The 15,933-nt window shown below is 44.3% G+C and overlaps 1 protein-coding gene across 5 annotated transcripts in view; it reads right to left on the bottom strand.

The window, feature by feature from the left end:
• The window catches only part of LOC135526552 (protein diaphanous homolog 2-like), a 728,420-nt gene that overhangs the window by 454,533 nt on the left and 257,954 nt on the right, over window positions 1-15,933 (bottom strand). For all 5 annotated transcript variants that reach the window (XM_064955040.1, XM_064955039.1, XM_064955041.1 and 2 more), the window contains one exon: window positions 7,236-7,350. In XM_064955040.1, the coding sequence (XP_064811112.1) occupies window positions 7,236-7,350 (115 nt within the window). The remainder of the gene's footprint in view (window positions 1-7,235; window positions 7,351-15,933) is intronic.

The raw sequence follows: 15,933 nt of genomic DNA on the forward strand, positions 1-15,933 counted from the left end.
CAGGGACCTCAAAGCATTGGCGAAGGCCGCCCTTCCTGTTTAGAAAGTACTGCAGCACAGGCTTGGTATCCTCTGAGGAGCCTTTGCCACGCATGAGCGCTTTTGATCAGGGTACACCAGGTCAGCCCGGGTGTTAAAGGAGTTATTAGGGGACTTATTAGGGCATCAGGGAGCCAGCTAAACCCCCGCTGATTCCATCATTACCGGCGCTGTGACAGGGTCATTACCACCCCGCTGCTGGGGCTTTGTAGCAGGGATTGAGGCTCGGCTGGTGGATGGTGTGCACTGGCAAGGGCTGGAGCGACGGGAGGTTCTAATGGGGGCTGGAGGGGGTTGGGAGGAAAGCTGAGGGATATGATCAAATCCTGGGTGATAAATGGGGAAGCCCTGGCCAGAGCTATCTCTGGGACTGTGGGTTTGGCCACAGTTTGGTCCTGTTCCTTCAGAGTTGACCTTTAGATGCATTAAGGCTGGCTTTCTTTCTGGAAATGGGAACTGGGCATTAGTGGTAAGGCTAAAAGACAGCAGGACACCAGAGGTGGATGATGGGTAGAGGGAGTGGGTAAGCAGGACAAGCTCTGCACAAAATTGGAAATAAATCCATGCAGACAGATATATTACAAAAAATAGTAACCTGTGATTTTGGCTGGAGCATGGGTCTCACAGTTATGAGTATGTTGGGGAGGCAAGCTTATTCATTTTCAAAAAAGCTGCATTTGTCTGTCATTGCAGTTGTTAATTAACGTTTAAATTGGAAAGACCATTTCACATGTTCAGACACCACTACTCTAGCAAATGTCCATCAGGGGAAGAAATACACAGCAAGCCTCTATCAAATGACAGCTTCTTTGTGACTTCAAAAATAATCTAAGACCTTACTTTTATTAAGTAGAGGGGATTTCAATAGCTCGGCTGAACCCAAAAAGTAATTTCTCGACCTGTAGACCGTGACATCTCTCTCTCCCTACCCAACACGGGTGGGCACCGGACGGAGCGCCAGGCTCATTAGCGGCATCTACGTCATTAACCCAGAGGCATGCTGGGAGAGGGAGGGACCGGTGACCTCGGCTCAGAGGGGTCGAGCGCAGCTGCCAGTCTCCTCCCTAAGGATAATGACTGGGCCAGCTACCAGCCCAATTATTGACATGCATCTTCATTAGGCTTATGGGTAGAACGGCTCGTGTCGTGTACAGCAATGACAAGGGACCCGTACTCACAGACCACTTACTGTACACAGCCATCCATCAACGCTATGATACACTAAACTAGAGATGCAGAAGGACAGTAGAGTTGGTTAAATAGGTTAAATAATTCAAGTCATATTCGGTTTCGTACAATAAGGTCAATTAACTATTATCGTAATAATTTAAATGCCGAAAAATATGTATAAATATTGACACACTTTGATACAGTGCTGGCACCATACCAGTATCACCACACTGGTTACTATCGTGGCAAAGAAACAAAACACAGAGCTGATTTTACTTCTTCAGGAAAACAGCCCTTAATGTTGGAAACATTATGTTGTCATCTAGAGTCACATGTATTTATTTTCCAAGATATAGCACAATATTTTACATACAAACAGTTTGGTCTGATTAGTGTTCATTTTTGCCATGGAAAACATATTGCGATACTGGTATAATCCCAGCCCTACTTTGTAATACAGTAGACATATGGGGTTTTATTTAACTGTTATGCTACTGTAGTTGTTTTGTTACGGTTGGTTTCTCTCTCTCTTCGTTTTGTTGCTGCCACGGACTGATGAAAAGCAGTGGGGTCTCCTTAAAACATTCAGAGGCCTCAAACACATGTCATCATTATGTCGAGGCATATGTCCTCTGTCTGTTTAGCAGGCGATGTTGGAGACTGAGAAAAACCTATTAGGAGAATGGGGGTTGAAAAAGTTTGCCAACATCAATCTTATTTCAAACAGAACTGAAAAGCCCGGCCAACCGAATGACTTTTCAAATGCAGCAGGCCATGCTAGGCACTCAAACCACAAGTGCATCTGATTTGATCCCCGAAGCTGAACACAGGCAGAACCACTGATTGATACCACCAAGTGAAGGAGTCCGGGGTAAAGAAAAGAGAGAACGAGAAAGGGAGGGAAGGAAGGAAAGAGAGATGGGGGGGAGCAGGTAAATGCCAAACAACAAAATAACAATACAAAGAAGCACTGTGCACTCCAGAGCCGATTGAAATAAGACAGAACTAATAGAACCTGGCACAAGGAAAAACTTCCATTTCCCCCAGCATCGCAGCAAGGTCTGGCCTGGCAGAGAGAAGGGGTTGTTTGGGGGCAGTTTAAAGGAGATGGAGAATTAGATGCAATTATTGACCTCCCCTCTTTCAGTCTTGGTAGGAGGTGATGAGCGATAGGGGTGTCCTTAGCAGGTTATCAGGGGACAGGGACAGTGGGTGGTCTGGCTGTTCCACAGGAGCCCCCCTGTAGTGCTGTTTTCTAAAGGTCAAAGTATCACTTCTCTTCCTCTTCCTGGGAAAATCATGTTAATCCACTGAGGTGAACAAGGGCTTTTGAATCCAATGGATATCGGCACAATTCATTACTCTCTCTGCAGCCTGGCAAACAGCAACAGTTTGGTGAGTAAATTAAATGTAAAGTAATGCGAACAGGCTAATTCTTATATTCAAAGATTCTGCTTGCTTTGAGCAAGCCCCTCTGCCAATACCGCTGGGTTTAAGCGGTGGGGATGCTAGCTGTAATTGCAGCAAGGTAGCCCTAATTGGAAATACAGTAGGAATCGGATCATCTTAAGAGGCCAGAAGCAGAGCTGCAAATCCCTGTTGATGATTTCCCTTTCTTGTTAAAAGCCATTAAATGGCGAGGCTCGTAAAGCAGCGGGGGACACCGCCAGTCTTGCACTCAATTGTTTTCTGAGGTAAAGCCCTATGAATGAAATGTGCACTGGAGAAAGTAAGACATCTCAGGGGCCTATAAAATAGTGTGGTGTGTTTTTCAGACAATGTGAGTAACAAACGTGACTCCCAAGTAAAGGCGAGTTAAACAGAAGCCTTTTGCACCATTTTTCGAGGGCAGCTCCACAGGGAACACATTTACACCTGCTTGCCTCATCTTTCACCTCAGTATGACAATGTGTGCTTTATTTGGAAGAGATGGGGGGGAAGGAGGGATGATGGGGGAAAAAAGGGGGACAAGAAAAAACAACACGGAGCGCAGCCCAAACCCTCCACTAGATAGACCAACACGGAGCGCAGCCCAAACCCTCCACTAGATAGATCAACACGGAGCGCAGCCCAAACCCTCCACTAGATAGACCAACAAGGAGCGCAGCCCAAACCCTCCACTAGATAGACCAACACGGAGCGCAGCCCAAACCCTCCACTAGATAGACCAACACGGAGCGCAGCACAAACCCTCCACTAGATAGACCAACACGGAGCGCAGCCCAAACCCTCCACTAGATAGACCAACACGGAGCGCAGCCCAAACCCTCCACTAGATAGACCAACACGGAGCGCAGCCCAAACCCTCCACTAGATAGACCAACACGGAGCGCAGCCCAAACCCTCCACTAGATAGACCAACACGGAGCGCAGCCCAAACCCTCCACTAGATAGACCAACACGGAGCGCAGCCCAAACCCTCCACTAGATAGACCAACACGGAGCGCAGCCCAAACCCTCCACTAGATAGACCAACACGGAGCGCAGCCCAAACCCTCCACTAGATAGACCAACACGGAGCGCAGCCCAAACCCTCCACTAAATAGAACAACACGGAGCGCAGCCCAAACCCTCCACTAAATAGACCAACACGGAGCGCAGCCCAAACCCTCCACTAGATAGACCAACACGGAGCGCAGCCCAAACCCTCCACTAGATAGACCAACAGGGAGCGCAGCCCAAACCCTCCACTAAATAGAACAACATGGAGCGCAGCCCAAACGCTCCACGAGATAGACCAACACGAAGCGCAGCCCAAACCCTCCACTAAATAGACAAACACGGAGCGCAGCCCAAACCCTCCACTAGATAAATAAAGGGGGCAATTTTCCTGACAAATGAAGTTGGTTTCGACTTAGGACTCGTTTGGCAGGTTACTGGGAGGATTTAAAATCCTTGGTAATGTGGTGTGATGGTAAGGTCTTGTGAACGTATTACCCTACCCAGGCCCTATCCACCTGCACCATTCTCTTACTAATGGTAGAGATACCAATATCAAACTCATCTCACGCTCTAGAAAAACAGAATACCCTTCATCTGGTACAGGAAGCTCAACTTCATGCGTCATTGTCAAGACGGCTGGGAATCGAAAGTTCAACTGTCAGCATAGACATGGGGTCAGGCTCTTCGACAAAGGCAGAATAACAGGAAAACATTAAAGCACATCTTAATCTAACGCATCCTTAGATCTCACCCGTTTAAATGATTCCCATTGTAAAGTAAAGGTAAAAGAAGAAAAAAGAGGGGGGCTTCTCGTTTTGGTCAAATCCATCACTTCCCTCCGCGATACCGTCGCACATTGTCAACCGCTTTTAACTATGCCTTCAAAAGGATATAAGAGAATGGAACTCAGGTTATCAAACATTAAACAGCATTTTTCATTCATGAGCATTTCATGTTCTGTTTCAACAATAGATGGAGAAGAGCTGAATCAGTGAACATGCTGTGGGCGTAATTGATAGGGATCCAGCTAAGGTATCTCCCAGAGGAATCCGCTATATCATGCCTTTCCAGGCTGCCAGCGAGAGAGCAGGGCTTACCTATAGAACCAGACTGTTCCATGAAAGAGGGAGAATTATCATTTGAAAAAAGACACTGAAAGAAATGTAAAGCAGAGGTATGGCTAATGTGCCTATAATTCATAGACCTTATAGAATACAAATAAAGGAAACAAAAAAATAAGAATGTAGATTAAATAGGATAGCAAATGGAATACAGTATAAATACTGCATAATACTACATTAAGCAGTGTTTTATTTTTTGCAGAATCTGAATCCCTTGTTTGTCCAAGGTGAAAATGGAATTACACTTCTGAAAGAACAGAGAAATACAGCACACAAAATCGACTATTCATTATGGCTGGTGTTAATTAGTAACCATGTTGCTCCATTGGAACGCTATGCTTGCTTTGTGATATATCTCTCCCTTGCTGAACGGCACAGAGCAAAGCAAAAACCTCTCTCTCTCTCTCCTCCCCCCTCTGATTGTTTTTGGGTGTTGCTGAATAACAGAGGTGTCATGGTATCACAGTTGCAGAACAGACAGTGTCTCGTTGTCTCTCCTGCAGAGAAAGCAGAGACTCGTCTCTGGGGCCTTTCCCCGTGGCTTCATTAAGCCCGGCTACAGCCGCTCCCTTGTTTCCGCTATTACGTTATTCTCTTCATCTGTATTGTGCCAACACATCACCTCCCAGCTTAGGGGCTATATTGCTGTTTATTTCAAAGAAAAACAGGAAGATGAATATTGTTATGTAGTCTTCAGGGGAAAGAAGATGGGGAGGAGGAGGGGAGAAAAAGAATAGAGGAAAAGAAGAGGAGGAGAAGAGGAAAAGGGGAGGGGGGGACAGGAGGAGAGAATAAGAGGAGAAGGAAGGGAGGATGAGGAGAGGAGGAAAAATAAAGGAGAAGGTGGAGAATAGAAGGAGAGGAGAGGCTACAGAACAGTGAGGGCTGCTGGGTAGTCATCACCCCTAACAACTCAGAAGGGCTGTGATTCCAGAAGGGCTGTGATAACAGGCCCTTTACCCCTCCCTCCCAATAGGGCAGGGATTAGATGAGTGTGTACACACTACACATGCTGTCAGAGAGCAGGCAATCACTGGCATTGTCATGGGAGAAATATCCAGCCAACACACCACCACACTGCCTCTCCCTCAAATCACAAACGTGCTGTCCTTCTGCTTGTGTTACTCATCAACAAGTTAGATCTCTGAAAGCAACTGGCCGGGACAAGAGTATACTCCCTTGGCTTTCTTCCCCGGATGCCCCTGTGGAAGAGCGTCTACTCGACTGGAAAAGGCCAGAGTCAAGCGTGACTGTCCTCAGTTCACCCACACACACACACACAGTACATGCAGTGCATTCGGAAAGTATTCAGACCCCCCCGACTTTCTCCACATGTTATGTTACAGCCTTATTCTAAAATTGATTAAATAGATTTGCTTCCATCATCAATCTACATACAATACCCCATAATGACAATGCAAAAAAAGTTTTTAAAAGCCACTCCTGCGTTGTCTATAGGGTCGTTGTCCTGTTGGAAGGTGAACCTTCACCCCAGTCGGAGGTCCTGAGAGCTCTGGAGCAGGTTTTCATCAAGGATCTTGCTGTACTTCTCTACCTTCATCTTTGCCTCAATGCTGACTAGTCTCCCAGTCCCCTGCCACTGAAAAACATCCCCACAGCATGATGCTGCCACCACTATGCTTCACCATAGGGATGGGGCCCTCTGACATGCACTATCCACTGTGGGACATTATATATACAGGTGTGTATCATTCCAAATCATGCCCAATCAATTGAATGTACCAATAAAGTTGTAGAAACATCTCATGGATGATCAATGAAAACAGGATGCACCTGAGCTCAATTTCGAGTCTCACAACAAAAGGTCTGAATACTTATGTAAATAAGGTATTTCTTTATTTCTTTATTTTTTTATATATTTGCTAACATTTCTAAAAACAGTTTTTGCTTTGTCGTTATTGTGTGTAGATAGAGCATTTTAAAAATGTATTTAATCAATTTTAGAATAAGGCTGTAAAGGAACAAAATGTGTAAAAAGTCAAGGGGTTTGAATAGTTTCTGAATGCACTGTACATACAAAGATATGTGCAAAAGCATTCAGATATACACTGAGAAACGCAATCACATACACAACACCTTTTGACTTTTTCACAAGAATTCACATTGTGTGGGAGTCCTTTTCATCACGTACACACATACTCTGAAAGCCACTCACAAATTCAAAGAATACCCACAAACACAGCACAACAACAACAGCAGCAGCATCAACAGCAGCAGCAGAACCACTAATTGACTCAGAGAGATTTCAACCCACAACCATCCACAGCCGGATTGTTCAAAGACAAAAAAAGGGGGGGTGGTTTAACTATAATTAACATTTGAGAGACAAATGGTTTCCTAAAGTGTCAGGAGATGAAATTGTTTTCCCAGACCCGGGTGGCCAAACGAAGTGTGTGTGTAGATTCATTGGTGAAGGAGTAGAGATAGATGGGGCCTGCTTACCTTTGGTCCTGGAGGAAAAGCTGAGGGAGAGCTGTTCAAAGAATTCTTGATTCTCAAACTTCTCCTCTTTGACTTTGATCCAGAAGCAATTCTCTGCCATTTCCTGAGGCACTATCTGCAACGACAAGGAGGATTCCATTATCGCAAGGCCCAATCAGCAGCTGCCATTCCTTCCACAAGCGGTCCGGCTGCAACTCCACTTACATGCCACTTCTTCAAACCCCACTCACCTAGAAACGGTGAAGCATTGTGTGTGTGCACGCTTTGGAGATCACCCGTCATGTTACACATTGTACTCCATTTTTTCCCCCTCATTTATCACAAAACACAGTTTGATAAAATTTGTTCATGTTGCCAGCGATTTCAAGCACCTTTCTACTATGACACACGACCCACAGTTTTTGTAATGTTGTAATATTAAGGGTTCTTGTACAGATGGATTGATGACTTTCTGTGAGGAGCAAGGATTGCATGGAGACGGGTATAACTATTTAGCAACCACATTAAACACCATTCAGCCTGTCACTTCCTGTTTTTAATAAAGCTTATCCAACGCAATAAATACATTGGCCAGTCACAAAATATATCAGTGACGAGGTATATTACTTCAGCTCAAAATAATCATGATAATAGTCCCAATAGTCATGAAATAATCATACAATAATATGCCAAGATATTGTGAAAATGTATTCTGTATTAACCCATCCACACTGCTCCGGCCAAACGCCACACCCACATTTCTTCTCATTTCTTCACGAATGTATGGAGCGATCAGTAGAACAGCGGAATTAAATGTAGGAGGAGTCGTCATTCAAGTATAAGCCATCGATATGAAAACTATTGAGCAGTATTGATAGTGACATTGATCAAATTAAAAGTGTATTGATCAAATACTTGTTTAGGTGCATTTTGGATTATTACAGTGTTACGGCCTATCTTGGATTATTCCAATATCGCGTCCCAGGCTAATAAACTATTCAGGTCCATTTTTGAGAGATTAGGCTGGATGGATGTACTCCCAGAGCCCTGCAAAACGCTGTAGGTGCTCTGTCTAGCTTAATTGAAAGCTTCAGTATATTGGCCATTTAGTCTGTCTATTTGTTATTTTCAAATTCCATATGCTAGTGTTTGTCAACAAATTGTAAATATTTTGGATCCATCTTTAGTAATATATTCCTTTCTTGTAAATAAATCAATATTTTGTCTTTGTGTAAGAAACAAAAAGATGAACAAACCAAATTAACCAAAGATTTGCAAGGATTCATATAGTTTTGTCTTAGTTTGTAGTTTACATATATTTTCCCTACACCTCACCATTGGTTCTACCTATATATTCCTAACAATTGATTAAAACACTAGGCAGCAAGCGTTCTCACCAAGAGGGACATATCTCTACTACATAAATGTGACAGTGCAAAATAATTAGATGTGCCTAGAAGACCTCATGCCAACCTGAGACTTGAAAGTTCTTGTTGACTTCTCCCGCCTTTCAACTCTGTACATGGAAGGAAACGGCCCTTTGTTTATCCTGGCTCCAACCCTGGCCCGCCGTATTGTACCGTGGCCCGATGGAAGGCTCCTGTACATACACAACTGACAACAACCACACCTTGCTGTATTTGTGCTTGATAATTGGCTAGTACTGTGCGTGGCGATGTCCTTCAGAAGTCCATTACGGGTTGCGTAGACTGCCTTGGTCTGTGATGATGACACGGTCATGACACAGTGTGGGCCGGGACAATTGGTTTCTCATTGCAACCTGTGTTATTAGCCCCTTAATGAGACAAGGCAGTTGCAAGGGCACTCACTAGAGAAAGAGAGAGTGAGGGGGAACCACTTGACAAGAGGTGTTTGTTGTAAAAAGGATACAGACAAAACAGGAGCACAAGCGACTAGGGCTGTGGAAGTCATTACATTTTGTCATGTCAGACGGTTATTGTCATGCAAAAGACTGCCGGATTCATGGAAATTGACCGTTAATTAACATAAACATGCTTAGCATCTCCAGGCCACTGATGCAAGCCTTTGGAACATCTACATTTAAACAAGACTATTAAATCAATTTATTATACACCATCTCAATAAATCCAATTTTTTGTTTGCAGGTATAGAGAAACATTATGATATGAAGAAAATGTATTTCAGGTAAACAGGATATGAGTCGGCCTGCTGTATCTTACAGTACCTGGCTAAGCTCCATGCCATAGGCTGTGTTCACTTAGCTGACAAGATATGAGTATAAGTCCAGGCCATTATTTTATACATGTTTTTATAGCAAAAATAATATAATTTAACTTATAACATAACTGAATAAAATAGAAAGGATATTTTTCCAATTTCAGAGCGAGTGTGCATATGAAGTGGCTATGTTGAGTAGCACGCGGTCCAGCAGGTATATCTCACTGGTCACCCCCAAAGCCAAATTACTCCTTTGGTCGTCTTTCCTTCCAGTTCTCTGCTGCCTGCCAATGACTGGAACGAACTGCAAAAATCTCTGAAGCTGGAGACTCATATCTCCCTCACTAGCTTTAAGCACCAGCTCTCAGATCAGCTCACAGATCACTGCACCTGGAAATAGCCCATCTGTAAACAGCACCTCCATCTATCTACCTACCTACCTCTTCCCCTACTGTATTTATTTATCTCCTTTGCACCCCAGTATCTCTACTTGCACATGAATATTCTGCACGTCTACCATTCCAGTGTTTAATTGCCATATTGTAATTACTTCGCCACCATGGCCTATTTATTGCCTTAACTCCCTTATTTTACCTCATTTGCACTCACTGTATATAGACTTTTGTTTTCTTTGTTTATAGTATTATTGACTGTATGTTTTGTTTATACCATGTGTAACTGTGTTGTTGTATTGTGTCGAAATGCTATGCTTTATCTTGGCCAGGTCACAGTTGCAAATGAGAACTTGTTCTCAACTAGCCTACCTGGTTAAATAAAGGTGAAATAAAATAAAATAGAAGTGATCATTTGAAACAGGTCCAACAGTATATGCTTGATTTAGAGTTATTTGGCAACTTTAGTTCTGAAGGATACAAACCTTAGAATGCCTTAGAAATATAAATATATATGGGCTGCATGATGCGACTTCAGGCTATTTACGATTTGAGAAAGTTGCAAAAAGCTTGTGCTCTGATCCTTGCCTCCGGCTGCACAGCTGTTCTCTCATCAAGTGATCATACTTTCACCCATCAGAATATTCTCAATTTAATCTCGTCTTTACTATTATGTTAAATTAGTTCTGATTCAGAATGGCCCATTATTAAATGTGCAGGAACAGGGGCAGGGAAAAAGACGTCATCTGTATGCACCTGAATAGTGAATGGAGGCTGTGAGCTCTCACCGGTACGTTTTTTCTTTCTTTTTTCTTCTTCTCGTGATGTCCAGTTGGTAGTGACAGTCTTGTCCCATCGTTTCAACTCCCGTACAGACTCGGGAGAGAAGGTTGAGAACCATGCATCCTCCGAAACACAACCCTGCCAAGCCGCACTGCTTCTTCACACACTGCTCGCTTAACCCGGAAGCCAGCCGCACCAATGTGTCGGAAGAAACACTGGCGACCGTGTCAGCGTGCATGTGCCCGGCCTGCCACAGGAGTCACTAGAGCGCGATGGGACAAGGACATCCCGGCCGGCCAAACCCTTCCCTAACCCAGATGATGCTGGGCCAATTGTGTGCCGCCTTATGGGTCTCCTGCCCGGCAGCGACACAGGCAGGCATGGAACCCGGGTCTGTAGTGAAGCCTCAAGGACTTCGATGCAATGCCTTAGACCACTGCTCCACTCGGGAGGCCCTCCACCAGTACATTTTGTCGGCTACTTTGGTTTTACAGCGGAGAATGTGCTTAATATGACCAGCTGAGAAATAAATATAACACTTATTTCACTCCACACATCAACCATTTTTTGAGGAGCATGTTCTCACTGACCCGACAGGTATGTTCTCACTGACCCGACAGGTATGTTCTCACTGACCCGACAGGTATGTTCTCACTGACCCGACAGGTATGTTCTCACTGACACGACAGGTATTATCTCACTGACCCGACAGGTATGTTCTCACTGACCCGACAGGTATGTTCTCACTGACCCGACAGGTATGTTCTCACTGACCCGTCGGGTATTATCTCACTGGCCCGACGGGTATTATCTCACTGGCCCGACGGGTATTATCTCACTGGCCCGACGGGTATTATCTCACTGACCCGACGGGTATTATCTCACTGACCCGACGGGTATTATCTCACTGACCCGACGGGTATTATCTCACTGACCCGACGGGTATTAACTCACTGACCCGACGGGTATTATCTCACTGACCCGACGGGTATGTTCTCACTGGCCCGACGGGTATTATCTCACTGGCCCGACGGGTATTATCTCACTGGCCCGACGGGTATTATCTCACTGGCCCGACGGGTATGTTCTCACTGACCCGACGGGTATTATCTCACTGGCCCGACGGGTATTATCTCACTGGCCCGACGGGTATTATCTCACTGGCCCGACGGGTATTATCTCACTGGCCCGACGGGTATTATCTCACTGGCCCGACGGGTATTATCTCACTGGCCCGACGGGTATTATCTCACTGGCCCGACGGGTATTATCTCACTGGCCCGACGGGTATTATCTCACTGGCCCGACGGGTATTATCTCACTGGCCCGACGGGTATTATCTCACTGGCCCGACGGGTATTATCTCACTGGCCCGACGGGTATTATCTCACTGGCCCGACGGGTATTATCTCACTGGCCCGACGGGTATTATCTCACTGGCCCGACGGGTATTATCTCACTGGCCCGACGGGTATTATCTCACTGGCCCGACGGGTAGTATCTCACTGACCCGACGGGTATTATCTCACTGGCCCGACGGGTATTATCTCACTGGCCCGACGGGTATTATCTCACTGGCCCGACGGGTATTATCTCACTGGCCCGACGGGTATTATCTCACTGGCCCGACGGGTATTATCTCACTGGCCCGACGGGTATTATCTCACTGGCCCGACGGGTATTATCTCACTGGCCCGACGGGTATTATCTCACTGGCCCGACGGGTATTATCTCACTGGCCCGACGGGTATTATCTCACTGGCCCGACGGGTATTATCTCACTGGCCCGACGGGTATTATCTCACTGGCCCGACAGGTATTATCTCACTGGCCCGACAGATATTATCTCACTGGCCCGACAGGTATTATCTCACTGGCCCGACAGGTATTATCTCACTGGCCCGACAGGTATTATCTCACTGGCCCGACAAGTATTATCTCACTGGCCCGACAGGTATTATCTCACTGGCCCGACAGGTATTATTCCAGCTGAACTCTGTATGACATGGGTTCTCCAATCTTGTTTCTGCAGCTACCTGGCGCTAAATTTGGGAAACGAAGTGAATTCTGTTTGGGACCATCTGGAGCAGGTATTCCCAGGGGTACGCGCTATGCCGTCAGGGGTATGCCAAAAAAATGTGATTCACACATTATATATAAATAGATAAAATGTGGGCCGGGATCATTGGTTTCTCAATGCAACCTGTGTTATTAGCCCCTTAACGAGACAAGGCAACGCAAAAAAAAATATATTTTCCAACAGGGCTAAACATTTGGGCAAGGTTTTTTTCTTGCCTGAGTAGCCGCGTTTCACTGCCAAAAAACTATTAAACCACCTAGTGGTCAGCAAAATAAGAACACAATGTCAAATAATTAACATCCAATAACATTAACCGTTACTCTCTCACAGGAAACCTTCACTCTTGCGCAGACATTTAGAAACGAAACATGACAACTTGAAAAATAAACCAGAGGACTTTTGAGCGAGAATAAAGACAACTTTGGAGTAGTAAGACATGTATAAAAGCAACAGATACCATTAATAAGAAGGTGCTAGAAGCATCTTATATGATGAGCTATCAAGTGGCTAGGACAGGCATGCCCCATACTATTGTGGAGGACTTCATTCTCCCTGCTGCTATAGATATTTGCTGGGACAATGCTGGGGGAAAAAGCCAAAAAAACTATACCGACAATGCCTTCATCAAATAACACTTTCACAACGCATCAGTGACATGGCAGGAGATGTTTTGAAACAATTACTGCTTCGCATAAAAGCCAGCGAATTATATGCTTTACAGCTGGATGAGTCAACAGACGTGGCGGGCCTGGCACAGCTCCTGGTATACTGTATGTCTGTTATGTTTATGGGGGGTCACTTAAGGAAGACATTCTTTTCTGCAAACCACTGGAAACAAGGACAACATGAGAGGATATTTTTAAAGTACTGGACAGCTTGGTGACATCAAATGGACTTTGGTGGTCAAGATGTGTTGGTATCTGTACTGACGGCGCAAAAGCCATGACAGGGAGACAGAGTGGAGTGGTAACGTGTGTGCTCGCAGTTTCTCCCGACACCACTTGAGCACACTGCAGCATCCACCGAGAGGCTCTTGCTGCCAAGGGAATGGCTGACAGTTTGAAAGACATTTTGGACACTACAGTGAAAATGGTTGACTTTGTTAAAGCAAGACCCTGAACTTTTATGCATTATGCAATGATATGTGCAGCGCCCATGTAACCATTTTACAACATACAGAAGTGTGCAGGTTATCAAGGAGCAAAGTTTTTACATGTTTTTTGGAATTAAAAGACAAGCTAAATGTTTTCTTTACTGACCATAAATTTAACTTATTCGATATAGGGGGCGCTCTTTTAATTTTTGGATAAAAAAATGTTCCCATTTTAAACAAGATATTTTGTCACGAAAAGATGCTCGACTATGCATATAATTGACAGCTTTGGAAAGAAAACACTGACGTTTCCAAAACTGCAAAGATATTATCTGTGAGTGCCACAGAACTTATGCTACAGGCGAAACCAAGATGGAATTTCAAACAGGAAATGGCCCAGATTCTGAAGGCGCTGTGTTCCAATGTCTCCTTATATGGCTGTGAATGCGCCAGGAATGAGCCTACACTTTCTGTCGTTTCCCCAATGTGTCTGCATCATTGTGACGTATTTGTAGGCATATCATTGGAAGATTGACCATAAGAGACTACATTTACCAGGTGCCTGCTTGGTGTCCTCCATCGAAATTATTGCGTAATCTCCAGCTGCGTGCATGTTTCCATTTTCTTCAGAGGAGAAACAACTGCCACAAAAGATGAAAAACACCTTGAGGATTGATTCTAAACAACGTTTGCCATGTTTCTGTCGATATTATGGAGTTAATTTGGAAAAAAGTTTGGCGTTGTAATGACTGAATTTTCTTTTTTTTTCTTAGCCAAATGTGATGAACAAAACGGAGCGATTTCTCCTACACAAATAATCTTTTTGGAAAAACTGAACATTTGCTATCTAACTGAGAGTCTCCTCATTGAAAACATCCGAAGTTCTTCAAAGGTAAATTATTTTATTTGAATGCATTTCTTGTTTTTGTGAAAATGTAGCCTGCTGAATGCTAGGCTTAATGCTATGCTAGCTATCAATACCTCTTACACAAATGCTTGTGTAGCAATGGTTGATTAGCATATTTTGAAAATCTGAGATGACAGTGTTGTTAACAAAAGGCTAAGCTTGTGAGTGAATATATTTCTTTCATTTCATTTGCGATTTTCATGAATAGTTAACGTTGCGTTATGCTAATGAGCTTGAGGCTATGATTACGCTCCCAGATACGGGATTGCTCGACGCTAGAGGTTAACTTGTCTGACCGCTTGCATAATGACAAGCTTCTCACACGACTGGCCTATCTGGGTGATGTTTTTTCTTGCCTGAATGGATTACAGGGACTCTCTGCAACTATATTCAACATGTGGGACATGTTGCTATGATTAAGAAGTTGGAGCTCTTATCTGTCTGCATTAACTTCTTAACAAGGACAACACACAGGTCTTTCCATCATTGCATGATTTTGTTGTGTGAAAATTAACTCAAGCGTACGGCTAATGTCACATGTGATATAGCGAAGCATCTGGTGAGCTGGGTGCACAATTATGCAGGTACTTTCCCGAAGCGGATGACGCAAACAACTGGATTCGTTATCCCTTTCATGCCCTGTCTCCAGTCCACTTACATACAAGAGAGCCTCATTAACAAGAGAGCCTCATCAAAATTGCAACAAGTGGTTGTGTGAAAATTGAATTAAATCAGAAGCCACTGCCAAATTCCTGGATAGGGCTGCGCTCAGAGTATCCTGCCTTGGCAAATCAGATGTTAAGACACTGATGCCCTTTGCAAACACATACCTAGGTGAGGGTGGATTCTCGGCCATCATTAGCATGAAAACTAAATACAGGCACAGACTGTGTGTGGAAAATGATTTACGACTGAGACTCTCCAATACAAATCAACATTGCAGAATTATGTGGTGAGTTATTCACCATTTTCGATGAACAAATAAAAGTTTTATATGTAAGATGGCTAAATAAAGAGCAAAATTATTGATTATTATTATATTATTATTTGTGCCCTGGTCCTATAAGAGCTCTGTCACTTCCCACGAGCCGGGTTGTGACAAAAACTCACACTCATTCTTATGTTTAATAAATGTATCGTATAGTGTGTGGGGCAGGCTTACAATGAGCGCAACAAAAAAAAACATTTGAGAGTGCGCTGTCCCTGGTGCTGGAGGGAGTACGCAGCTGGAGGTTGAATGTTTGAAGGGGTACGGGACTATAAAA

Source organism: Oncorhynchus masou, chromosome 32 (assembly GCF_036934945.1).
Source record: "Oncorhynchus masou masou isolate Uvic2021 chromosome 32, UVic_Omas_1.1, whole genome shotgun sequence".
In the NCBI taxonomy this organism is placed as follows: Eukaryota; Metazoa; Chordata; class Actinopteri; order Salmoniformes; family Salmonidae; genus Oncorhynchus; species Oncorhynchus masou.